Source organism: Artemia sp. Qi Xiang Cuo, chromosome 3 (assembly GCF_049724085.1).
Source record: "Artemia sp. Qi Xiang Cuo chromosome 3, ASM4972408v1, whole genome shotgun sequence".
Taxonomy (NCBI): Eukaryota; Metazoa; Arthropoda; class Branchiopoda; order Anostraca; family Artemiidae; genus Artemia; species Artemia sp. Qi Xiang Cuo.
The window spans coordinates 51,523,451-51,550,914 of record NC_142796.1 but is presented as its reverse complement, the minus strand read 5'-3'; the positions used below and the strand labels follow the sequence as shown (position 1 = coordinate 51,550,914).

The following is a 27,464-nucleotide window of genomic DNA, read 5'->3' as shown; positions in this document are numbered from 1 at the left end:
ACAATAACTTGTGGATGAAAAATGAATATTAATTAACTGTCTAATTTGTTTTCATTTTAACGTTGCACTTGTGCTACATATTCGGTGAGTTGAAATGCTAGGGACTTCGTCTTCTTTCGAATGTAAGTTAGAAAATGAGAAAGATTTTTATGTGGGTTTCACGGGTAATTCATCGATGTATTATATATTATATTCATTCTTATTTTTTATCTTGCATTATACTGATATGTATTTGATTTTTGAAAAGTAACTCTTGTTATTTATTTATACCGAAAACATTTATCATCTATATTTTCATTTTTCATATTTATTCAATTTATGTTACATATTATTCAGTTTTGTTTTTTATTATTTCATTACTTTTATGTATATCAAAATGTCTTCTAGTTCGGGATGACTCCATTGATGGTTGGTCTTTTCTTCGGTTTGAAAGATGGCGCCAACAGTGTTGCTTCGCCAATTTGGGGCTATCTTTGTGACACTAGAGGCTCAGTTCGCATTCACATTATAATCTCATCACTCTTTGCTGCTCTCTCTTTATTCTTAATTGGGCCATTTCCGTATCTACCCATTCAACAGTAAGTAAACTTTTTTTTCTTTTTATAAAGGAATACTTATCTCCATTTTGGTAAAACAAGAATCTATTGCTAAAAATAAAATAAATTGTGCTAATCGAACCTGTATTCAAAAATCATTCGAAGGGTCTGAGCTAAATTTTAAAACTAACGAGAATTATACAAGAGATATTAACGAGAGAGATATTCATCCGAGATTTCATAAGTAGAAAAAACAAATGGAACCTTAGAAGGATATTTCAACTGATTTCCAAGTTCCCTTATTGAGCTTAATTAAAACCAATAATACAAAGAAACCAACTTGAACAACCCCGGAAAGGTCTCGTGGCCATGGAATCAGAAAAGAACAAGAGGAAAAACGAAAAATAGCATTACCTCAATAACGCTAAAAAAAACTAACTATAAAATAAAAAAAGATAAGGAAAAATGTTTGTCTTTTATTTAAAAGTTGCCGAAAACTAAAACCGGTTTGACGTGAAGTGGAGGGAAAGAGTATGGGGAAGGGGATTTTTTTGTTTTTTTTTATGAAGATACAAAATAAGAATTTTCCAAACTGTAAGATATATCTCTGTGGAAATTTTCACTTGACTAAATAACAACCATGATTTTACTCTAGAAGTAATGATATCTGTTTCTTTGGGTGATTATGCCAATTTTTCGTAGATTAAACCCAAAATTTTTGGTTTAGTTTTGACGACATATCAAAAATATACTGATTTTGGCTAGTCCTAACTCCACTGATTCATCGCAGATTCAAGCTACAGAAAAAAAAATAATAAGAAAAGAAATTGTAAAAAAAACTCTAGAAAACGAATAGAAAGTGTTAGAAAATATCGAGTAATTTATTACTAGGTTGAAAAACATCACGAAGAATATAATCATGAAAGTTTGGGGAAAAGTATCTGAACAGTAAGGACTGGAAGGTGAGGTAGAAATTAGGCTAGCCAATAATGTCAGCCAATTCTACCAAGTGATAAATAAGTTAAAATTATCTAAAAAAAAACTTCTTTAAACTATTACAAATTTCTTTCTACCTTCAGAAGCTAAAAAAATATTTTATGTTAGCTGGAAAATACTTTTTTGCAGAAAATCGTGATTTTTTCATTTGAACACAAAACGGTTATCGCAAAAAAAAAATGTAGCTGTATGAAGCCCGGGAGAATACAAGAATACTTTCAAACATTTTGTTTGCTCCGAAGCTCTCCTTGTTTGCTGCAAGAGCCGGATACATTGAGTTTTGCCGATTCTAGTCTGCAAGAGGTCTGTGGATTCTATAAGAGAATTTTATTTTTTACCTTTGAGAAGCTAGAGATCAAAAAAGTCTAAGTTCTTGATAATTCCTTCTCAAGAAGGAACGTGTAACTGTGTTGTTGAATTGCAAAAACATGAGTTAAGTCTTCTGTGGAATGACATTGCCTCCAAACCATTTTTTATGCAATATTACTAAATGCAGGTGTGTGCAGAAGGGAAGGGCTTAGGTTACCAGAGCAGCCGAGAGCAACTTAAGTAAGGGATATAGACTCAAAAAGTTTCCATTGCAAATATACCGTTTTGCTGTCTTCACCTATGATTATCATGGTTGCAACGATATCTGCAACCTAGTAAAGACAAACCACAGTCCATAGCAACCAAAAATTGAAAAAAAGAAACCTGTTTTAAATTTTTCTTATGGCCTCGCAAGTTTCAAATACCTTTTTCTACTTTTCAGTTTAAAAAACCATAAAAACCTCCTTGAAATGCTGACCTTAAAAAAGTGAAGTACTAAGGAATAATGAAAACCTATAATGTACATAGAAATATTTTTTTTTTGTGTTTTTTTTTTTTTTACGTGGGCTCAGAACTGAGCAACTACAGATCTGCAGCCGAAGTTGTAAAAATGTGAGCATTGGGTGAAACGTTCCTACCCTGGACTTTCAGTCCTTCAGCACAAGTTTCCCGGGTATTAGATTAGTTCTTCCCCCCCCTCCCCAGGCCAGAATTTTGGGTGCACCTCCTGAATATGTGTATGCTCATTCCTGATTTAGTAATTGACTAATCACAACTTGATAATTTTAGGACACTAGTAACTGTTGGAATAGCGTTGATTATAAGCGGTATTGGATTCAGTGGACAGCAAGTTGCTGGTGTAGTTGATGCGCTGAGAGAACTCGTTTTTCAAGGTATTTTATTACTACATGGTTATTTGAGAATAGAAGCAGGGAATTGCATACCAATAAATGGTAGCAATTTAAAAAAAAAAGAACAATAAATTTGCAAAGTTCTATAGACTATATGAAAAGCTTCTTCTTTTTACTTAAAGATAGAATGAGTCATTGTTGTCACTGTTTTAGTGAAAGATTTTTAAGTATCACTTTCAAATAAGCTGAGCGAGTGGTTTATTTTATTAACAAACTAAACAATGAAAATTAAGTTCTCTGTCAGTCTGTGTGAGCTTTGAAATTACTGCTAAATAACTTAACATAACTAAGAAGTGATTGGGCGGGATTTGGTTTCATCTTGTTACCCTAAATTATGTCAGCGATTAACACTAATCTCATTTTGAAATAAGCTTTTTATCGATTGCTAGGGATTTTTGGAATAAGAGACCACAGACCTGACTCTAGAAGGCCACTATGAGAAAAGACGAGTATTTCGGCTTTTGGGTACCAGAATAGTGTCAATTCTTTGGGATCGGAAAAGATGAAACCAAATCCCACCCAATCACCTTCCTTGTTTTCTAATTACATAGTTATTTTCAAACTGTTTTTTCTAACAGTAATTTCAAACAGTAAGACAGTAAAAAATTGGCGAATCATAGGTAGCGCAATTGCACTGCCTAAGTAAAGAACAATGTTCGCACAATGTATTTTTTTCATACCAGGGCTCTTCGTATCGAAGGAGTTGTCGTATAAACTTCGAAAATGGCTCATTCGATTGGAAATTGGAATGGCTAGTGCCCGTTTTAATAGCCGAAAGTGATTGGAAGGCAACTAACACCCCTTCCACACCCACCATTTCCCCAAACACATCCAACCAAATTTTAAGATAGCTATTTTGTTCATCGTAGTTGATTTCCAGATAGAAATTATGTTTTTGAGGAGGACACTCCCCCGCAGCCCTCAGGTCAAGGGTTGTAAGTTATGCCCTGGGGGCATATAAGATTTTTTCTATAGAGAGTGTTGTCGTAGAAATGCTCATTCGATTAGAAATTCAAAGGGTTAGTGCCCTTTATATAAGTTGAAAGTGATTGGAGGGCAACAAACCCCCCTCTCACGCCCACCTTTTTCCCAAACACATCCAATCAAAATTTCGAGATAGCTATTTTGTTCACGTAGTTGAAAGTTCTGAAAACTAGGTCTTTCAGGTTGACAATCCCCCCCCCCCCTACAGCCCGCAGGGCAAGGGTTTATGCCCTGGGGGCATATAAGGTTTTTATGCAAAGCGTTGTCGTAGAAACTTCAAAAAGGGATCATTCGGTTGGGAATTGAAATGGCTATTGCCCTTATTAATAGTCGAAAGTGATCGGAGGGCAACTAACACCCCTTCTAAGCCCACCATTTCCCCCAAAATATCCAGTCAAAATTTTGAGATAGCCATTTTGTTCAACGCAGTTGAAAGGTCCGGAAATTATATCTTTGAGCTGGACACTCACCCCACAGTCTTCAGGGCAAAGGTTGTAACTTATGTCCTGGGGGAATATAAGGTGTTTATAGAAAGTGTTGTCATAAAAACTTGAAAAAGGGCTTATTCGATTGAAAATTCAAAATGCTAGTAACCTTTTTAATAGTTGAAAGTAATTGGAAGGCAACTAACCCCCTTCTCACGCCCACCATTCCCCCAAACACATAGAATCAAAATTTTGAAATATTCATTTTCTTCAACGTGGGTGAAAGTTCTGGAAATTAGGTTTTTAAGGATGACATTCCCCTCCCAGCCCTCTGGGCAAGGGTTGTAAGTTATGCCCTTGGAGCATATAAGGTTTTTTTATAGAAAGCGTTGTCGTAGAAACTTCAAAAAAAGCTAATTTGATTGGAAATTGAAAGGGCTAGTGCCCTTTTTAATAGTCAAAAGTGATTGGGGAGCAACTAACCCCCCTCTCACGCCCTCCATTTCCCCAAATACATTCAGTCAAAATTCTGAGATAGGTATTTTGTTCAATGTAGTTGAAAATTCTGGAAATTATGTCCTTGAGGATGACAAACCCCCCAAACCCCTCAGGACAAGGGTTGTAAGTTATGCCCTGGGTCATATAAGCTTTTTAGAGAAAGTGTTTTCGCAGAAACTTCAAAAAAGGCTCATTCGATTGGAAATTCAAAGGGCTAGTGGCCTATTTAATAGTTGAAAGTTTTTGGAGGGTAACTACATCCCCCCCCCCTCACGCCCACCATTTCCCCAAACATATCCAATCAAAATTTTGAGATATACAGTTTGTTCAACGTAGTTGAAAGGTGTGGTAGTTATGTCTTTGAGGATGACACTCCCCCTACAGCCCTTAGGGCAAGGGTTGTAATTTAAGCCCTGGGAATATATATAAGGTTCTTATAGAAAGTGCTATCGTAGGAACTTCAAAAATGGCTCATTCGATTGGAAATTCAAAGGGCTAGTGGCCTATTTAATAGTTTGAAGTGATTGGAGGGTAACTAACCTACCCCCCCCCCCCTCACACCCACCATTTCCTCAAACATATCCAATCAAAATTTTGAGATATACATTTTGTTCAACGTAGTTGAAAGGTCTGGAAGTTATGTCTTTCAGGATGACACTCCCCCTACAGCCCTCAGGTCAAAGGTTGTAATTTAAGCCCTGGGGGTATATAAAGTTTTTATTGAAAGTGTTGTCGTAAAAATTTCAAAAAGGGCTCATTCAAATGGAAATTGAAATGGCAAGTGCCCTTTTTAATAGTTTAAAGTAATTGGAGGGTAACTAACACCCCCTCTTACGCCAACCATTTCCCCAAACACATGCGATCGAAATTTTGAGATATCTGTTTTGTTCAACGTAGTTAAAAGTTCTGGAAATTAGGTCTGTGAGGATGATAACCCCCTCAGAGCCCTCAGGATAAGGGTCTTAAGTTATGCCCTGGGGGCATATAAGGTTTTTATAGAAAGTGTTGTCGTAGAAACTTCAAAATAATGCTCATTTGATTGGAAATTAAAAGGGATAGCACCCTTTTTAATAGTCGAAAGTGAATGGAGAGCAACTAATCCCCTTGTCACGCCCACCATTTCCCCAAACACATCCAATTAAAATATTGAGATATACAGTTTGTTCAACGTAGTTGAAAGGTGTGGTAGTTATGTCTTTGAGGATGACACTCCCCCTACAGCCCTTAGGGCAAGGGTTGTAATTTAAGCCCTGGGAATATATATAAGGTTCTTATAGAAAGTGCTATCGTAGGAACTTCAAAAATGGCTCATTCGATTGGAAATTCAAAGGGCTAGTGGCCTATTTAATAGTTTGAAGTGATTGGAGGGTAACTAACCTACCCCCCCCCTCACACCCACCATTTCCTCAAACATATCCAATCAAAATTTTGAGATATACATTTTGTTCAACGTATTTGAAAGGTGTGGAAGTTATGTCTTTCAGGATGACACTCCCCCTACAGCCCTCAGGTCAAAGGTTGTAAGTTAAGCCCTGGGGGCATATAAAGTTTTTATTAAAAGTGATGTCGTAAAAAGTTCAAAAAGGGCTCACTCGATTGAAAATTGAAAGGGCTAGTGCCCTTTTTAATAGTTGAAAGTAATTGGAGGGCAACTAAGCCCCTCTTACGCTCACCATTTCCCCAAACACATGCAATCAAAATTTTGAGATATCTATTTTGTTCAACGCAGTTAAAAGTTCTGGAAATTAGATCTTTGACGATGATAACCCTCTCAGAGCCCTCAGGATAAGGGTCTTAAGTTATGCCCTGGGGGCATATAAGGTTTTTATAGAAAGTGTTGTAGTAGAAACTTCAAAATAATGCTCATTTGATTGGAAATTAAAAGGGATAGCACCCTTTTTAATAGTCGAAAGTGATTGGAGAGCAACTAACCCCCTCTCACGCCCACCATTTCCCCAAACACATCCAATTAAAATATTGAGATAGGTATTTTCTTCATCGTAGTTGAAAATTCTGAAAATTATGTCTTTGAGGATGACAAACCCCCCAAACCCCTAAGGGCAAGCGTTTTAAGATATACACTGTGGGCATACAAGGTTTTTTTTTATAGAAAGAGTTTTCTTAGAAACTTCAAAAAGGGCCCATTTGATTGGAAATTGAAAGGGCTAGTGCCCTTTTTAATAGTCAAAAGTGATTGAAGGGCAACTAACCCCCTCCCATGCCCACCATTTCCCCAAACACAACCAATCAAAATTTTGAGATAGCCATTTTGTTCAACGTAGTTGGAAGTTTTACTACTTACTACTTACTTATACCCATCATTTACCCAAACAGATCCGATCAACATTATTGTATAACAATTTTGTTGAACGTAGTTGAAGGGTCCGGAAATTATGTTTTTGAGTATGACAACCCCCAACAGCCCTCGGGGATAAGGTTGTAAGTTATGCCCCATGGGCATATAATGTCATATAGAAAGTGTTGTCGTAAAAATTTCAAAAAGGGCTCTTTAGATTAGAAATTGAGAGGGCCATTGCCCTTTTAATTGTCGAACGTAATCAGAGGGAGAATTCCCCCCACGCCCATCATTTCTCCAAACATTGCCGATCAAAATTTTTATATGACCATTTTGTTCAACGTAGTTGAAAGGTCTAGAAATTATGTCTTATGGGGGATGACAACCCTCCTCCCATAGCCCTCATGACAACCCTCCCCCCATAGCCCTCATGACAAGGGTCGTAAGTTATGCCCTTTTGGGTATATAAAATTTTTATAGAAAGTTTTGTCATAGAAGCTTCAAAAAGGGCTCATTCGATTGAAAATGAAGAGGACTAGTGCCTTTTTAATTAGTCAAAACTGACCAGAGGGCAAATGTCTCCCTTCACGCCTATCATTTCCCCAAACACTTCCAATCAAAATTTTGATATAGCCATTTTGTTAAGCCGATCAGAAAGGTCTGGAAATTATGTATTTGAGGATAACAAAACCCCAAGCCCTCAGGGCAAGGGTTGTAAGTTATGGGGACGTATAGGGTTTTTATTGATTGTGGTCATATAAACTTCAAAGGGGGCTCATTGGATTGGTAATCAGACGCTTTAGTGCTCTTTTTAAAAGTAATCAGAGGGCAGCTACCCTCTCCCCCTACACACACTTCATATTATCCCGAAATGTGTCTAATAGAAATTTTGAGATAGCCATTCTATTCAAAATAGTCTAAATATCATAAAACAAGGCTTTTGGGGTTGAAAAAAAACCCAGAGATTGGGGACAAGGGTTGTAAGTCATGCCCAGGGGGTATTAAAGGTTTTTGTGGAAGGGAAGGCTGTTTAACTTCAGAAGAGTCTTTAATTTCTCCCTGAAAATGACTATGTCAATATAAAACGAACAGAAATTAATAATAAAAAAATTTGTACAAAATAAGTTTTTTTGGTAAAGTTCTACGAAATCATATTATTGAGTTAGGACTAAAGTGAATACACCATTCGATGCCTTTTATTATGCTGATTACGAATATAATAAGCATTTCTGCCCCCCTATATATGCTAATTCAGGGTTAGGTTAGGTATAGCCTATATCGGGGGGGGGGGGCTGAAATTCATTTCCAATATAAATGCTTATTATGTTTGTAATCAGCATAAAAAAAGGCATCGAATGGTGTATTCACTTTAGTCCTAACTCAATAATATGATTTCGCAGAACTTTACCGTTTTTTTTAAAGTAAAGAACTCCGTTAAACCAAAAATGAACAAAACTAGAATCAAATAATCTACCAAGCATACAACTACCAAAAATCAGTATCAATAATTAAATGAATCCCAAAATAAACAGAAATTAAATTAAGTTAAACTCAAAACGAGCAGAAATTAATCTGAAGAATTAATCTAGAAATTAATCTAGAGTAGGGTTCTAAACCCTATGCTTTCTAAAAGTTAGAATATAATTTGTTCTTTACTGAAAAAATTCTTTTAAGTGTTTTCACTTTTAAAACTTTAAGAAAACAAAAATTAATTAAGATTTTAAGAATAAATATCAGCATATGTATATAAAACTGACAATGCACATTTTTTCAGTAAATTCATTTGAATTTTTTTCAGTAAAGTACAAATTATATTCTGGTTTTCAGAAAGCATAGGGTTTAGAACCATACTCTAGATTAATTTCTAGATTAATTCCTCAGTTTATTTTCTGCTCGTTTTGAGTTTGACTTAATTTAATTTCTGTTTGTTTTGGGTTTCATTCATTTATTGATACTGATTTGTGGTATTTGTATGCTTGGTAGATTTGATGTTATTTTTGTTCATTTTTGGCTTAACGGAGTTCTTTACATTCTTTTAAAAAACAAATTTTATACAAAAAGTTTTTTTGATTAATTAAAATAGAAACAATTTTGGTTTTTTGAAAAACAGGGATAATTGTAAAAATCTTGAGTTTTTGAAGGGCATGGGCCTAAAGCCATTTGTTGTGACACTGACTTGGAATTAGTTTTTTATTATTTTATTTTTTCTTCTGGCATGAGAAATATCTAGTTCATTTTATGATGACTGTGAATTTTATTTACCGAAGTTCAGTAAAGTGGCATTCAGATGCGTGTCTAGTTAGGCTTGCGTGTCTGACCACATGTCTGCCCACAGATCAGTTCCCGTTTACATGTAAAAAAGCTGAAACAAGTTGCAGCTAAGCATCCAGTTCTAGTCTGGAACTCTGGTGTCTAGGAATACAAATTCTACCAATCAGGAAGCCTCTCTTGTACTATATTTATTATCTGGGATTAAGAGTGGCGTTCGTATGTATGTCTGGCTGAACTTCCATGCTTAAGCAAGTGCATGACAAGAGATATATGTCTAGGCTTGGAAATCTTGCTTCACTTGTATGTGAACGCCGCTTAAGCAAGTCTAGTCAAATTCTGTAGATGTTACAAATTATTCTGGTAGAATAATACAAGAAACAATTTTGGAGGAACATTGTTTTGTATTAAAACACTTACTGGGAATTAGAGTGAGATTTATTTCGTTTTTATATTGCCATAAAAAGGTCTTTAGTTTACTGACAAGTCTCACTTGTTAGAAAATTGAGTTTTAAAGGGCTGACTAGTTTATTTGTTTTGAGCAAAGCTGGTTGTTTGTAGTATTAAGTTGCATGGGATTGAGTAGTTTAGTGGTTTTGAGTACTTTTAGAGTATTGCATTGTATGGCGCTGGGTAGTTTGTTATTTTGAGTAGTTGTAGAGCAATGCCTGTATAGCCCAGGATAGTTTTTTTTTTTTTAGTAATTTTAGAGTATTGTGTTGTATAGCGCTGGGTAGTTTGTTATTTTGAGAAGTTTTAGAGCGTTGCGTTATATGGTGCTGGGTAGTTTGTAATTTTGAGTAGTTTTAGAGCGTTATGTTGTAAGGTGCTTGGTAGTTTGTTATTTTGAGTTAGTTTTAGGCGTTTCGTCGTATGGTGCTGGGTAGTTTGCTATTTTGAGTAGTTTTAGAGCATTTCGTCGTATGGTACTGGGTAGTTTGCTATTTTGAGTAGTTTTAGAGTGTTGCGTTGTATAGTGCTGGGTAGTTTGTTATTTTGAGTAGTTTTTTTTTTTAGCATTACGTTTTATGGCGCGGGGTAGTTTGTTATTTTGAATAGTTTTAGAGCATTTCGTTGTAAGGCGCTGGGTAGTCTGTTATTTTGAGTGGTTTTAGAGCATTATGTTGTATGACACTGGGTAGTTTGTAATTTTAAATAGCTTTAGAGTATTCCGTTGTATGACCCGGGTTAGTTTGTTATTTTGAGTTTGTTTTAAAGCATTGCGTTTTATGGTGCTGGGTAGTTTGTTATTTTGAGTAATTTTAGAGTGTTGCGTTGTATAGAGCTGGGTAGTTAGTTATTTTTAGTAGTTTTAGAGCATTATGTTGTATGGCGCTGGGTAGTTTGTTATTTTGAGTAGTTTTGGGGTATTCCGTTGTATGACGCTGGGTAGTTTGTTGTTTTGAGTAAGTTTAGTACATTGCGTTGTATGGCACTGGGTAGTTTGTTATTTTGAGTAGTTTTAAAGTATTGCGCTGCATGGCGCTGGGTAGTTTGTTATTTTGACTAGATTTTTTAGCATTGCGTTGTATGGCGCTGGGTAGTTAGCTATTTGAATAGTTTTAGAGCATTTTGTTGTATGGGGCTGGGTAGTTTGCTATTTTGAGTAGTTTTAGAGCATTGTGTTGTATGACGCTGGGTAGTTTGTTATTTTGAGTAGTTTTAGAGCATTGCGTTGTATGCTGCTGGTTAATTTGTTATTATGAGTAGTAATAGAGCATTGCATTGTATGGTGCTGGTAGTTTGTTATTTTGAGTAGTTTTAGAGGATTGTGTTCTATGGCGCTGGGTAGTTTGCTATTTTAAGTAGTTTTAGAGTATTGCATTGTATGGCGCTGGATAGTTTGTTATTTTGAGTAGTTTTACAGCATTGCGTTGTATGGCACTGGGTAGTTTGTTATTTTTTGTAGTTTTAGAGCATTGTGTTGTATAGTGCTGCGTAGTTTGTTATTTTGAGTAGTTTAGGAGCATTGCGTTGTATGGCGCTGGGTAGTTTGTTACTTTGAGTAGTTTTACAGCATTGCGTTGTATGGCGCTGGGTAGTTTGCTATTTTTAGTAGTTTTAGAGCATTGCGTTGTATGGCGCTGGGTAGTCTATTATTTTGAGTGGTTTTAGAGCATTATGTTGCATGAAACTGGGTAGTTTGTTATTTTAAGTAGTTTTAGAGTATTCCATTGTATGACGCGGGGAAGTATGTTATTTTGAGTAATTTTAAAACATTGCGTTGTATGGTGCTCACTAGTTTGTTATTTTGAGTACTTTTAGAGTGTTGCGTTGCATGGCGCTGGGTAGTTTGTTATTTTGAGTATTTTTTTTTTAGGATTGCGTTGTATGGCGCTGGGTAGTTAGTTATTTTTAGTAGTTTTATAGTATTATGTTGTATGGCGCTGGGTAGTTTGTTATTTTGAGTAGTTTTGGAGTATTCCGTTGTATGACGCTGGGTAGTTTTTTTTTTTTTTTATTAATTTTAGTGCATTGCGTTTTATGGCGCTGGGTAGTTTGTTATTTTGAGTAGTTTTAAAGTATTCAGTTGTATGGCGCTGGTAGTTGGTTATTTTGAGTAGTTTTAGAGCATTGCGTTGTATGGAGCTGGGTAGTTTGTTATTTTAAGTAGTTTTTTAGTATAGCATTGTATGGCGCTGGGTAGTTTGTTATTTTGAGTAGTTTTACAGCATTGCGTTGTATGGCGATGGGTAGTTTGTTATTTTTAGTAGTTTTAGAGCATTGTGTTGTATAGTGCTGCGGAGTTTGTTATTTTGAGTAGTTTTGGAGCATTGCGTTGTATGGCGCTGGGTAGTTTGTTATTTTGAGTAGTTTTACAGCATTGCGTTGTATGGCGCTGGGTAGTTTGCTATTTTTAGTAGTTTTAGAGCATTGCGTTGTATGGCGCTGGGTATTTTGTTATTTTGGGTAGTTCTAGAGCATTTTAGTGTATAGCACTGAGTAGTTTGTTATTTTGAGTAGTTTTAGAGCATTGTGTTGTATGGCGCTGGGTAGTTTGTTATTTTGAGTAGTTTTAACCCATTGCGTTGTACGGCATTGGTAGTTGGTTATTTTGAGTAGCTTTAGAGCATTGCGTTGTATGGTGCTGGGTAGTTTGTTATTTTAAGTAGTATTACAGCATTGCATTGTATGGCGCTGTATAGTTTGTTATTTTTAGTAGTTTTAGAGCATTGCGTTGTATGGTGCTGCGTAATTTGTTATTTTGAGTGGCTTTAGACCATTGCGTTGTACGGCGCTGGTAGTTGGTTATTTTTAGTAGCTTTAGATCATTGCGTTGTATGGTGCTGCATAATTTGTTATTTTGAATAGTTTTAGAGCATTGCGTTGTATGGTGCTGCGTAGTTTGTTATTTTGGGTAGTTCTAGAGCATTTTAGTGTATGGCACTGAGTAGTTTGTTATTTTGAGTAGTTTTAGAGCATTGCGTTGTACGGCACTGTTAGTTGGTTATTTTGAGTAGCTTTAGAGCATTGCGTTGTATGGTGCTGCGTAGTTTGTTATTTTGAATAGTTTTAGAACATTGTGTTGTATGGCGCTGGGTAGTTTGTTATTTTGAATAGTTTTAGACCATTGCGTTGTACGGCGCTGGTAGTTTGTTATTTTGAGTAGTTTTAGAGCATTGCGTTGTATGGTGCTGGGTATTTTGTTATTTTGGGTAGTTCTAGAGCATTTTAGTGTATGGCACTGAGTAGTTTGTTATTTTGAGTAGTTTTAGAGCATTGTTTTGCATGGCGCTGGGTAGTTTGTTATTTTAAGTAGTATTAGAGCATTGCATTGTGTGGCGCTGGGTAGTTTGTTATTTTTAGTAGTTTTAGAGCATTGTGTTGTATGGCGCTGGGTAGTTTGTTATTTTGAGTAGTTTTAGACCATTGCGTTGTACGGTACTGGTATTTGGTTATTTTGAATAGTGTTAGAGCATTGCGTTGTATGGTGCTGCGTAATTTGTTATTTTGAGTGGCTTTAGACCATTGCGTTGTATGGTGCTGGTAGTTGGTTATTTTGAGTAGCTTTAGAGCATTGCGTTGTATGGCGCTGCATAGTTTGTTATTTTGAATAGTTTTAGAGCATTGTGTTGTATGGCGCTGGGTAGTTTGTTCTTTTGAGTAGTTTTAGACCATTCCGTTGTACGGCGCTGGTAGTTTGTTATTTTGAGTAGCTTTAGAGCATTGCGTTGTATGGTGCTGGGTAGTTTGTTATTTTCAATAGATTTAGAGCATTGCATTGTATGGTCCTGGGCAGTTTGTTATTTTAAGTCGTTTTAGAGTATTCCGTTGTATGACGCTGGGTAGTTTGCTATTTTGAGTAGTTTTAGAGCATTGCATTGTATGGATCTGCTTAGTTTGTCATTTTGAGTAGTTTTAGAGTGTTGCGTTGGATGGCACTGGCTAGTTCATTATTTTGAGTGTTTTTTTAGGATTGCGTTGTATGTCGCTGGGTAGTTAGTTATTTTTAGTATTTTTAGGGCATTTTGTTGTATGGCGCCGGGTAGTTTGTTATTTTGCGTAGTTTTGGAGTATTCCGTTGTATGGCGCTGGGTAGTTTGCTATTTTGAGTAGTTTTAAAGTATTGCGCTGCATGGCGCTGGGTAGTTTTTTTGTTTGACTAGTTTTTTTTAGCATTGTGTTCTATGGCACTGGGTAATTAGATATTTGGATAATTTTTGAGGATTGCATTGTATGGCGCTGGGTAGTTTGTTATTTTGACTAGTTTTAGAGCATTGCGTTGTATGGTGCTTGGTAGTTTGTAATTTTTAGTATTTTTAGAGCATTGCATTGTATGGTACTGGGCAGTTTTTTATTTTAAGTAGTTTTAGAGTATTCCGTTGTATGACGCTTAGTAGTTTATTATTTTGAGTAGTTTTAGAGCATTGCGTTGCATGGCGCTGGGTAGTTTGTTATTTCGAGTAGTTTTAGAGCATTGCGTTGTATGGAGCTTGGTAGTTTGTTATTTTTAGTATTTTTAGAGCATTGCATTGTATGGTGCTGAGCAGTGGTTTATTTTAAGTAGTTTTAGAGTATTCCATTGTATGACGCTTAGTAGTTTATTATTTTGAGTAGTTTTAGAGCATTGCGTTGTATGGCGCTGGATAGTTTGTTATTTTGAGTAGTTTTAGAGTGTTGCGTTGTACAGCGCTGGATAGTTTGTTATTTGAGTACTTTTTTTAGCATTGCGTTGTATGGCGCTGGGTAGTTAGCTATTTGGGTAGTTCTAGAGCATTTTGTTGTATGGCGCTTGGTAGTTTGTTATTTTGAGTAGTTTTAGAGCATTGCATTGTATGGCACTGGGTAGTTTGTTATTTTGAGTAGTTTTATAGCATTGCATTGCATGGTGCTGGGTAGCTCGTTATTTTGAGCAGTTTTAGAGTGTTGCGTAGCAAGGCGCTAGGTAGTTTGTTATTTTTATTAGTTTTTTTGTAGCATTGCGTTGTATGGCGCTGGATAGTTAGTTATTTTGAGTAGTTTTTTTGTAGCATTGCGTTGTATGGCGCTGGATAGTTTGTAATTTTGAGTAGTTTTAGAGCATTGTGTTGTATGGTGTTAGGTAGTTTTTTATTTTGGGTAGTTTTAGAGTATTTCGTTGTATGACGCTGGGTAGTTTTTTGTTTTAAGTAAGTTTAGAGTATTGCGTTGTGTGATGCGGGGTAGTTTGTTGCTTAGAGTAGTGCTAGACCATTGTTTTGTATGGCACTGGGTAGTTTGTTATTTGATTACTTTTTTTTAGCATTGCGCTGTATGGCGCTGGGTAGTTAGCTATTTGGGTAGTTCTAGAGCATTTTGTTGTATGGCGCTTGGTAGTTTGTTATTTTGAGTAGTTTTAGAGCATTGCATTGTATGGTACTGGGTAGTTTGTTATTTTGAGTAGTTTTATAGCATTGCATTGCATGGTGCTGGGTAGCTCGTTATTTTGAGCAGTTTTAGAGTGTTGCGTATTAAGGCGCTAGGTAGTTTGTTATTTTGAGTAGTTTTTTTTTGTAGCATTGCGTTGTATGGCGCTGGATAGTTAGTTATTTTGAGTAGGTTTTTTTGTAGCATTGCGTTGTGTGGCCCTGGATAGTTTGTTATTTTGAGTAGTTTTAGAGCATTGTGTTGTATGGTGTTGGGTAGTTTGTTATTTTTGGTAGTTTTAGAGTATTTCGTTGTATGACGCTGGGTAGTTTTTTGTTTTGAGTAAGTTTAGAGTATTGCGTTGTGTGGCGCGGGGTAGTTTGTTGCTTAGAGTAGTGCTAGAGCATTGTTTTGTATGGTGCTGGGTAGTTCGCTATTTTGAGTAGTTTTAGAGCACTGCGTTGTATGGCACTGGTTAGTTTGTTTTTTTTTAGTAGTTTTAGAGCTTTGCGTTGTATGACGCTGGGTAGTTGTGATTTTGAGTAATTTTAGAGCATTGCGTTGTATGGTGCTGGGTAGCTTTGTGGTAGTTCTAGAGCGTTGCGTTGTATGGCACTGGGTAGTTTGTTATTTTGAGTAGTTTTAGAGCAGTATGCTGTATGGCGCTGTGTAGTTTTTTATTTTGAGTTGCTTTAGAGCATTGCGTTGTATGGTGCTCGGTAGTTTGTTATTTTGGGTAGTTACAGGGTGATGGGTTGTGTAGGTCTGAGTTGTTCAGTAGTTTAACTATAATATAAGTCGCAGACTTTTGTGTAATATTAATTTGCGTTAGTTCTGTTCATGGGTGCCCATAGGGGGGGGGCAGGGGTATGGCGTCAGCCCCCCCCCCCTGGCTGAATGTGCTGCCTTATATTTTTATATCTTTGATATTTCTCTTATACAGCATATGAAGTGCCGATTAACCAGGTAAGCCCATCCCCCTAAAATTCAGCTTATGGGTGCCCATGGGTCTTGTTGTGCTTGGTTTAGTAATGTAAAGTTGGTTATTGAGGGCTTCGGAATTGGGTGCTCATATAAATTATCAGAATGTTAAACTCTACAAGGCGAAGTTTTGTTGGAAATTGCCGTATTAAATCCACAGTTTCCTTTAATGTGAACTTGTTTTGTATTACTTGTTTTCTGTTACACACTTACCTTTGGGACTCTAATGATAATAATAACAACAACTGTATAAGAAAATATGCAATTCAAGTAAAAAAAATATTACGATAACAAAATGCAAATCAAAAATAAAATAACATTAAAAAACGAAGAACAAAATGGATAATACATGTAACAATCGAGAAACACGTACTTGTCCTCTCCCCCCTCCCCCGAATGTTCCTCCTCGGCAATTGCAAAATATTTTGAGTAATATTTTATACTATTTGCAAACCCGTTGAGAAGTGAACTCTCTGATGGGACAAGAAGCGCTATTTATACCAGTTCTGTGCTACTTGTGATTTATTTGTCGTGTAAAAGTGACCTTAAAATAGTGTTTTATAATGGGATTCACCAAATAAATTCTAAAACGAGCAATTTACTATATAAAGGAAGTTCTTTTTCAAGATAAAACAACACTTATCTTCTCTTAAGAATAAAATACGGAATATCTACATTATTCATGTTTTTTTAAGCATAACAATCAAATTTTGGTTTCCAATAATAATTACATATAGTTTCTTACAATATTTTATCATCACATTGAAGCTATCTAAAAGAAAAAGGTAATTGTGATGATAGTGCTAGAAAAATAAGATGGATCTTAATTTGGAAACCTTATTAATGGTCACCATCAGCCCTGGAAAATGGCATATTTTTGATTCCTCCCCCACAGTAGAAATAAAAATAGAATATAATACTATGATAGGATAGGACAATAAAAAATAGATAAATAAGTAGTTTGTATCACGTCCATTGTTTTAATATTTGAAAACGTAAACTTCATGGCGAAAATAATTTTTTTTTAGGTTTTCCGGATTCTCCATCTACTCATGGACTTGTGGCTGGTTTGTGGACGTCTTTCAGTGGAGCTGGTCGATTCATTTCTAGGGCTGGAACTGGTATCTTAGTAGATCATATTGGTTTTCAAATTTCTGCGGTCATTATGCTATTCGCACAGCTATTTGTTGTAAGTTGTTTTTCCTTTAGTTAGGTTTGTAACATTGATTTATAGAGTACATGGGTGTATTTAATCACTGTTGAACTGTGGCTAAACAATATCGACGCTGGATGGTAAAAACCTTGTATCTGTATTTTCTAGTTGTTTAGGAGAACGAAATAACTTAGAATTGAAATGTAAACAGTCAAGATACGAGTTTTTCAGGGCTGCATGCTTTTAACCTAAGATCCCATTGTATAAATTCTTGTACGAACATACATATCTTGAAAGAAAAAGAAGTAAGCGTGTTAAAAAAAAAAATAATAAAAAAATTATTGTTATAAAAAAAACTGTATCTTCAAGATTTTTACTGTCTAAAGATGATACGTTTCATTTTAAAATTTTATAAAATGGTGATAAATAAAGGCGATATATTGTATCATATTATTATACTTATAAAAAACAAAACCAAGCGTAGTTGGCTGTGAACTCAAAATACATATATCATCTTCTGTCAAACTTGTCCATCACTCTTAGTAACTGCATGTGAATTGTTGCTAAAGATGGCTGCCCCCTTAAAGCTTCCACTACTACTACTACTACAACTGACAACTCATCACAGCCCCAAGCCAACAAAAGGCCAACATACAGCAAAGGCAGCTGCACACACTTGTACATCCTAATCTGTTCAGAGTTTCAGTCTTAAAGTCCTCCCATGAAGTTTAGATTACATTTAAGTTTTTTCCAAAAGCCTTCTACCCCTTTTGAGGACGTCCGGGCTTTTTTTTGGCCCCAAAATGGATTATAAATGATCTTTTGGTCTTTTTCCTTGGAACTCCGATGTCCAGGATCCACAGAGTGGAAATCCTTTGACAGCAAATTCCAGTATCCTATTTGCATCATCCAGTGTCTTAGATTATAATGAGAAAAGTTTTGGACTTCATGAGTTGTCCAGAGATGGACTGCCAACAAGCACTTTGCTGGGGCTCTGAAACTATCTCGGTGAATTTCTTTGAAACTTCAAAGCACTCAGGAATCAGGATCCTCAGAAAGAGAGCTTTTAGAAAACCCCACTCCAGTGTCCTTCTCACAGACTTCTCCAGTCTCCTGGATAATCACGGAACAATTCTTGGAAATTTTATCAGTCCTTCAAAGAAATACAGAAAATTCCCTTTAGTGTCCATTCCTGAGGATCCAGAGTAGTCCTACTAAGACGGGCCATAGCACTTCCAAACGGCTTTGCTGAGAAAGAACTATTAGCATTAAATGAAAAGGTTGATATTGTTACAGCAACTGTCTTCCACAAATTCATCCACTCATCCAGTCTCCCGAATGTATCTTGGGAGTGTCTTGGAGCCATTAAATATAAAAGTCGGTATTCTACCAACAACTGTCTTCTACAAATGCATCCACTAATCTTGTTCTGTAAAGATGTTCTTTCAATGTGCATTTATTTCCCAGCTCAAGCACGCAAGACCCTAGCTCTGTCTGGCTGCTCACTGGAAGAAACATCTAAGGCTACTCAGGGCCGTCGAGATGGAGGGCAAAGGTGCAAATCACGGGACCTTGAACCTTGAAAAAGCCCAATAGGAGTTTTTATTTACTTGTAAATGTCTGTTTAAAAGTCTAATTGTTTTCTTTTAACTTATAGTCGATGTATTTTTATTTATATATTTCTGTGATTTCTTCTCTCCACTGAATAGAAAACCAAAAATGAAAAAGGATATGTTATCAAAACGTTTTAGAAAAACATGCGTTATAGCATACAAGCCGAAAATATAATTGCATGAGATGGCCAGGGGAAGGTTTTTGAAGGCGGGCCTCAAAGGCTCATTGCCTCCAAAGGATTATTTTGCGTGCAACTTTTTGTTTTCTATACATACGGCCACTGCTCTGACTTGTCACATTTGTTTACATAAGTACCACATTGCTATGCAGAAAAATAACAAAAGAGGTAGGTGATGGCAACGCAAAGAAATTTACTCATGCGGCCCAGTCTTGGCTCTTGACAATCGCGGGACTGCCTGCTTTAGATGAAACTGCAATTACAGTTAGGACTTTCTGGCTAATATTTTTTTAAACTGAGGTTCAATAGATATAGCAAACCTTAAATTTTTGAATACAGCAAGCAGAAAACATAAGGACAAAAATGAAGTATTTTTAGGCCCAAAAATATGATTCGGCTTGTATTTTGTTTTTGTTATTGCTGGAAAAGGTTTTGAATCTCATCCACACAAAAAGGTGCATGAAGAGCGCTCAAAATAGTACTATTTGGTTTCTAATAATATAAGCTTTTTCATCATACCAATACTTCTCTCTGAAAAATCAGCACATCCTTCAAGAATCTATCAGCGGCTTTGATATGACAGCGTAAATCATCCGCTTTTTTATTACTTTGTTTCACTTACATATCATGGTTTATAGTTATATCAATTAACATTTCTCTGGGGATAGTGAATTATTGATAAATAAATATGTTACGCGACATTTTTTCTTATGACTATTTTTACATCCGGGGTGTGCATTGGGGTGTGCGTGTCGGAGGGGACAGTTCGATCCCTCTAAATTCTGGAAAATACTTTTTTGGGGGGATCTTAGCTAAAAACAATTCTAAAAGGTAAAAATACTCCGGTAGATTACGAAATACACCTTTTTTATCTTCCTTTTAAAGAATGAAACATCCATGTGTACCTCTACATTTTCGTTAGTTGGTCCTACTGCTTCCCACAAATTGTTGTCAAAATGTATATTGATGAAAATCATATCATCAAGTGATGATAAGATGATCATCAAGCATCGTTGAGATGATGAAAGAAAATATATATTTTTGCGTTTTTTTTGTTTTTTTTTTACTATTTTCCTATTATGCGCTAATTTGCTAAATACCATCGATTTACTACTGACTCATTTGTATTATCTGTTAGTGATCTATGTACCCTCAGAGGCAAAAATTTCAAAGGGGGGGAGCTCTCTTGAGCGCCGTGGCAGGGAGCCGCGACTGGGAGGACGCCACCAGTGGGGCTCCTGTTTTTTTCTTAATTTTTGCTTGGTTGGGAGAAGGGTTCCGTGATTAATTTCCCCCCCCCCCAGAGCCACCAACCTTAGGAGTGGCCCTGTTCAGAGGGCAATTTATTGCAAGAACAGTGCATTCATTAATTCAATGAGTTGGCGCAGAACCTATATGTCATAAAAATATTTTATTGATTTTTCGATCTCAATGGCGCACGCATACCCTGATTTTTTAGGTTAGCTCAGAGCGTACGTATTTTATTTGCAACCTTTAACGAATGTGAGAGTCTTTTTTTACACTAATTGCTACCAAAACAAATTTGACTCAGAATGCTCTAGACCCAAATAATACTATTTAAAGTGAGCTCTGCTTGATTTTTTTTTTTTTTTTTTTTTTTTTTTTTTTTTTACAAAGTTATTGAGACCTTAAAAAAGGCAAAAAGAATAGTATACCCATGGTAAATCATATTGCAGTACTTCCCAGAAAGGATGCGAATCTGGTCAGGATTCTCATCCAACAGTTTAAGCCTGGGTAATTGAATATGATGAATGGTGTTATAAAGGCGATATAGTGCTATTCCATGGGTATTATAACAACCCTCTGCAAAGTATTTGGCTCCCTCAATTTTCATAAAATAACAGTTTTTAAAAAAGAGTCCGTGAGCCGCCAAACCATTTTAAAAGGGCTACCATATAAGATGTTCTAAAAAGTTTGAGATCCGCCTGTTTGCTCCTATCTTCTTGAAAAATGGTTAACCCCGTGAACTGTTTCATATTTCATTCTCCTTGCCTGAATGTAGAAAATTAAAAAACTTTGTAGAGATGGAGCCTCCTCCCTCTCAGAGTACTCATGCTATAAAAATTTCCGAAATATAATATAAGAAATCAGTATTTTATTAAAAATATTTAGAAGCTTAGAAGCTATCATTAAGACTTATAACCTTTTTCTTTTTGATCTATTCTACAAATTATTAACACAAAAGTAAAATCCCTCTTTCCAAAAAAAATAACCCCCTTTGTCCACCCAAACCAAATTTTTGGTGACTCTAATGGGCCTATGCTAGTATGTATTTCTCCCATAAAACTCCCAGAAGTTTCAAATCAATTTCCATTTCAGGTAGCAGCTGCGGTCCTTCATTCATTGATAACCACTTACAGAGCCAATCATCGGCCACCCGTTCCACTTTCATTACTTGAGGCTGGAAAGCCAACACCGCCAGAGGCTGATTTTAAACCTCCTCATTTCCATCTTTCTATTATGGAGAGTGGTGACTATGGCCAATTAAGTGTTACTGTTAGCCAGCCAGGCTCACCAGCGGAATCATTAACGGTTAAAAGTATATCAATTCCAGTGCCACGAAAAACTAGAAAACAAGAGCCACGTCTTAGATCAGGCACGGTTGCTGGATACCCTAGTTGAGTTTCATGAGTTTTAGTTTCTTGTTTGAAACTTTTAGGGCATGTTATTTCATTTTGTATTTACTTGTATAATACAGCGTTATCCTAATTATAAATGGTGCTTTTAGTGATATAGGGAAATCAGCCGCTCAGAGTATATCAATTATAAGCCCTGTGATGGCACGGTGGCACCGGGAATTGCTTTCCACTTGGCAATACAGGCCTGGAGTTTGATCCCACCTGCCGCAGGGCCTAGAGTTGCATTGAGATTATGCATTGGCGTCTCCAAATTATCAATCATGAGTGGGTATCATGAGTGGGATACTCAGTGGACCAAAAGGCAAAATGTACCTGCTTCTACAGCTTTTAATACTGCAGCTATTATTGTTACTACTACTAATAATAACACACTATTACTGCTACTGATGTTCCTGCTACTACCAGTCCTACTATGATACTAGTATAATTAAGGCTAAGCGTATGAAGTTGAAAATTTGACAGAATATTGAGGTGGAGTTTGAACTAAATTAAAACACACTATAAGCATGCAGATTGTCAAAAGGGTGTATCTCAAGAACGGATTTGGGTTTTAAGTTGGAACTTTCAGAGAATACTTGAAGGGGAAGATCGATTGACAAAAAGGTAATAGATGTATGTCTCTACTAACACTACTACAACTTCTACTTTTACTAATACTACTACTGCTACTATATTACTCCAACTGCTACTTCAATTGCAACAACTTGCAAGGCTTAGGTTATTAAAATGAAAAGAGTGTCAAAAGCGCAAATCAGCAATATTTTTTGAACGGCTTATCGTGCCAAGTGAAACTTCTGGGGCATCATGAAAGGGATGCTCAACTCATCAAAAGGCAAGATGCACATGCCCATACCGCTATTAATACTGCTGCTACTATTGTTACTACTACCAATGCGCACTAACACTGTAACTACTTCTCCTACTACCACCGCAACTATTGTGATACTAGTACTATTACGCGTTAGTCTATGAAAGTAAAATTTGAGAGAATATTGATGGCAAATTCGAACTAACAAAAGATACTATGTGCATTTTGATTGTCAAAAGAGCTTATTTTAATAATTGATTTGTGTATTAAGTTTTAACATCGGGTGTTGAAGGGGATGTTGAAAAAAAGTTAATACACCATTATTACTCCTGGATCGGGGGAAAGGCAATGGATTATGCAAAAAATTCTCCCGGTATAAGAGCAGACGACATTACAATTAGTATTTTTAAAAGTGGCATGTTCCCTTCCATTGGAAGAAGAGTACTAGAACAATCTATGGCCTCAGACGACCAGGATGAATTATTAGCACTAGCAAAAAGGTTCGAATCAATTGATTTAATATATAGGGACTTCTCAGATATGTCCTTAGGAGCAGCAGTAGTAGACTCAAGAGACAAGAGTTCCACTAGAGAACATGGAGTTAAATCCAGAGTAGAATATAAAAACAAGGTAAATTATAACTACGAAAGAAGAAAACGTTTTAATTGTGGGAAGCCCGGACACTTAAGATTAGATTGCAAAATCCCAAATTGTACAAATTCTGGGAAACCCGGACATTACCGAAAAGATTTTGGGCAAAAGTCAGCATGTATAAGATGCCAAGAATTCGGGCATAGTGCAGACAAATATATAGCCCCAAATCCTATTGAAACAAAACTAATCAGGCAGGACTTAGAGGAGGTAAGTCCCAAGCCTGAAAACAAAATCAGAAAACCTCCTTTTAATCAAGATGAAAATATTTGTTTTGTTGCGTTACAGGAAAATAACACTGAACCAAGTTCCTTCCCGTTTATGTGTACTGCTAAAATAGCAGACCAAATTTTTGTAAAATGTTTCCTGGATAGCGGATGTCGATGAAGCTTATTAAAAGATGAAATATTTCAAAAATTTCTAGTAGATGTTCGTAGACGCCTCAAACCATCCTCCCGAATCGTGAAATATTTAAGTGGAGAGATTTTACCACTAATAGGGGAAATAAATGTAGGATTCTGCATTGCAGATGAGGCAAAACGAAATGAAAGATTATTTTGGAAATTTTTGGTCGTCCCCGAATTGAAATTCGACGTAATCATAGGATATGATATTCTAAACAAACTAGATTGTACATTAAATTTAAGATATAATAAAATTTCTTTAGGGAACACAAGTAAGGAGGAAATAAATTCCCTTGCGTTTTTCACTGAAGAAATTTCAGGAAGAGGGTTGGCATATATAGCAAAACAAACCTGTATTCAGGCCAGCTGCTTTAAAATCATTAAGGCCAAGCAGTCGAATCTGTCAGAACCCTTTGTAGCTCATGGTGACACTATAATGTTTACCCCGAATATGAAGACACAATTACACATATCCCCGTCACTATGTGAAGCTTACATAAATTCAATAAAAATAGTTTATTTTAATACTAGCGATGAGCCTCTTAACTTGCAACGAGGCAAAACCGTTGGTTCATATGAGGTAACAGACAATGATTATTTAAAGGATACGACTCTCTTAGCAGCAGGATTAATAGAAAATAAAGAGGAATCCCTCTCTATAGAGCATGATAAAATAATATGGGAAGACAGTGAGTTTTTGAAGAGAATTAAAACAGGCCCGTTAAGCTCAGAAAGAAAACAAATAGTGGAGATAGTCTTGTTAAAACTGAAACGAGCTTTTGCAACTGGACCTTATGATATAGGGCAAAATGACCTCCCAGGATATAAAGTACAAATAGACCCAGATATACCTATTAAATGTGTTAAACAATTCCCTTTACGATTTTTAATGACAAAATGCTTACAAAACACGTAAACGAAATGGTAAGAGTAGGAATAATTGAAATGAGACGTTCCGAGCATACAGCTCCAATATTTTGCATAGGAAAACCCGGAAAGGATGGGAGAATTTCACCAAAAAATTTATGGGATGAAAGTAACATCCGGTTTCTCATAGATTTAAGGGCAATAAATAAAGCGACAAAAGACTCACAGTGGGGTACTCGAAGAATTTCAGAGGTCATCCCTGACCTATCTTATAAAACCAATTTTATTTCAACAATTGATATTGGAAATGGGTTTAGTCCCTGCAACTTAGCTGAAGAAAGCCAAAAATATTTAGTTTTTAAAATAAGAAGATTTCTTATGTATTTAAACGCGTACTACAAGGGTCAGTTTTCTCACCTCGCGCCTTTGTTGAATTTTTAAATAGGTCTACGTACCCGAATTTTCCTCATTTTTGTCAAGTTATGCAGATGACTTGACAATACATACTTCAGGGAACTTTGAAGAACATTTGAAACATATTGAACTAACTTTAAAACAGGCCATAAAATTCAGTTTAAGGCTTAATATGGATAAATTCCAATTTTTTCAAAAGAATGTGACTTGTTAGGGTTCCGAGTCTCTACGAAAGGAGTGAAACCATAAGCCCAAAAATTAGAAGCTATAAGGAAATTAGAACCACCAAGTGACGTCACAGGAATTAGGTCATTCCTAGGCTTAACAGGTTATTACAGAGGTTTCTATCATAATTACGCAAAATTAGCCGAACCTTTAATTCGACTAACTAGAAAAAACGTCCCTTTTATCTTCGGCCCAGAACTAAGTGTAGCCTTTGAGAAATTAAAAACAGAATTATTAAATTCAAATAGTATTCTTCTAGAATTTCCTGATAAAGACAAAGAATTTTACCTTGCCGCGGATGCTTCGGAAAAAAGTATTGCTTCAATTTTAATGCAACAATGCGATACAACTGATAGATTCCCAATAGTGGCATCATATTCAAAGGTTCTTAGTGGTGCAACCTCTAGGTTTGATAACCACAACAGGGAACTTTTTGCCTTAGTAGAAGGTTTAAAACATTTCCAAAAGGGATATATATGGGTCGCGAGAACTCAAATATTTGTAGACTGCGCTGCTCTCACATATCTTAAGAGATCCAAAGACCTTCACTCAAAATTAAATAGAATTGCGGTTCTCTTAGACAACGATTTATATACTTATCATCACATTACCACTAGCAGGAACCCTGCTGACTATTTGAGTCGCCCTAGCTCACAGTCTGATAAGGAACATAGGTCAATTAATCTTGATGAGTTAGAAGTAGAATATTTATCCATATTAGGAGACGAGGCCCCGATCGATTTCTTTGGGATACGTAAAGAAGAGATGAAAAGATTTCAACTAGAAGACCCTGAAATTAGGGTGGCCATGAACGAAATAATAGAATTAGAAAATGCACTCTTAGGCTTAAAATCTCCCCAGGATACATATAAAAATAATGAGAAGTCTAAGGAGGGTATGACTGAACAGTCGATCCAGACTAGTTTGACCAGGTCCTGTGAGGGATGTGAGTCAAATATGGGTAGCTCAAGCATTCCCGGAGCTATCAAAACATCGGAAAGGAATGAATTCAGTAGTAATACTGAAGAGGAGCTTTCTTCTATGAGAGGAAATAAGCCTGGGTACAGGGATAGATGCTTGACCTCTGGGTGTATCCATGACAAACTGGATGAGGTAAAAGTAAAGGGCAGTACACTCGCGTGTGTTACTGACAGCAGGTCAATTCTAGAGGGGAGTGAAATTGAATCCTGTGAAGGACAAGTTCTGGCGGTGGAACTTGCAAATACCAGAACTATGGAAGGAGTTACTGGCACCATGGGTAATCGGGTTGGGTCCAAAACGCCTACGGATCGGGACTTGGAGAGGAGCGAGCCGCTATGGATACGAAAAGCCCGCGAGGTGGAGCTTCCGAAGATTAAGACTATGAAAGGATTCACTAGCACGGATAATTGGGATGGGTCTGGAATACCCGCATACCTAGGCACCAAGAGGGGTAAGCTGCAGGAAGAAATTCCAAAATTTGACGTTCCGGGCAAATATCAAATTAACAACTCACCAGAAACTTCAAATTTGGGGAAAGGGAACCTTTTTTTGTAAAGTGGTTGAGAGATCTCCAGTTGATCCTAGTCGAAGGGTTATTGTACGCAATAGACGATTCAGAAAAAAAGGAAACAGATGCATCAATTTAAAATTATCCTACCAAAGAAACTAATTAGTGGAATCATTAATCTTATGCATACGAGCCTTTTCCATGGCAAACTGGATGAGGTAAAAGTAAAGGGCAGTACACGCGCGTGTGTTAGGTTAAAACAAAGTTGTGTTTTTGGAAATATGCACTGTCAAGTTCAGAAGGCAGTAAAGAACTGTGATCTATGTTTGAGGAGGAATAAAGTTAGCACTAAATATACTAATCTAAGAGAAAGTGGTTTCCCCGACCACCCATTTTATATCTGGTCAATGGATACCACGGGAAAATTACAACTTTGCGCTGACAGTGACGAATATATAATTATCGCAGTAGAGCATTTCACTAAGTATACAGTCATGGCACCAGCCAAAGACCTCAGGTCAAAATCAGTGATGAAATTTATGATAAAAGAAATCATATCACATTTCGGAAATATGGATTTCCTACTGTCGGATAATGCTACATGCTTTACAAGCAAAACCATTAAAGAAATGGCCAAAAAATTAGGATTCAAAATTGTACATTCTTCGCCTAGGAGCCCCCAATCAAATATATTAGCAGAAAATAGAGTAAAAAGTGTAAAAAAAAATACTAAGGCATTACCCCGATGAAGCACATAGAGGGAATTGGAGTGAATTCTTACCATTTCACAATTTAGCGCTAAACACTAGTATAGATGCTAGCAGCAAATTCACACCCTTTTTCCTACTCCATGCTTTCGAAGCTAAATCTGTATTCTACTGTAATTATTTGTAATCCGAGGGATGGGTTGTTTTCTGAAGATGAATGGGTTTCTAATCTCGCACAAGAAGTATTTATCAGCCGAAAAATAT

At 36.3% G+C, this 27,464-nt stretch overlaps 2 protein-coding genes across 2 annotated transcripts in view; both read left to right on the top strand.

The window, feature by feature from the left end:
- Window positions 1-21,706, top strand: part of LOC148954256 (uncharacterized) — a 112,393-nt gene extending 90,687 nt beyond the window's left edge. The window contains exons 7-10 of the mRNA XM_089086215.1: window positions 388-578; window positions 2,631-2,734; window positions 17,059-17,219; window positions 21,316-21,706. Of these exons, the coding sequence (XP_088942341.1) occupies window positions 388-578; window positions 2,631-2,734; window positions 17,059-17,219; window positions 21,316-21,618 (759 nt within the window). The 3' untranslated portion in view covers window positions 21,619-21,706. The remainder of the gene's footprint in view (window positions 1-387; window positions 579-2,630; window positions 2,735-17,058; window positions 17,220-21,315) is intronic.
- Window positions 21,707-26,774: 5,068 nt separating this feature from the next.
- LOC148954255 (uncharacterized) lies at window positions 26,775-27,242 on the top strand. Its single transcript, XM_089086214.1, has one exon. It carries the CDS (start codon window positions 26,775-26,777, stop codon window positions 27,240-27,242), a length of 468 nt encoding a protein of 155 aa, XP_088942340.1.
- The last annotated feature ends 222 nt before the right edge of the window (window positions 27,243-27,464 follow it).

What these genes read in the sequence shown, in the direction of transcription:
- LOC148954255 (XM_089086214.1), top strand. Translation starts at nt 26,775, where the DNA reads ATGCACTGTCAAGTTCAGAAGGCAGTAAAGAACTGTGATCTATGTTTG.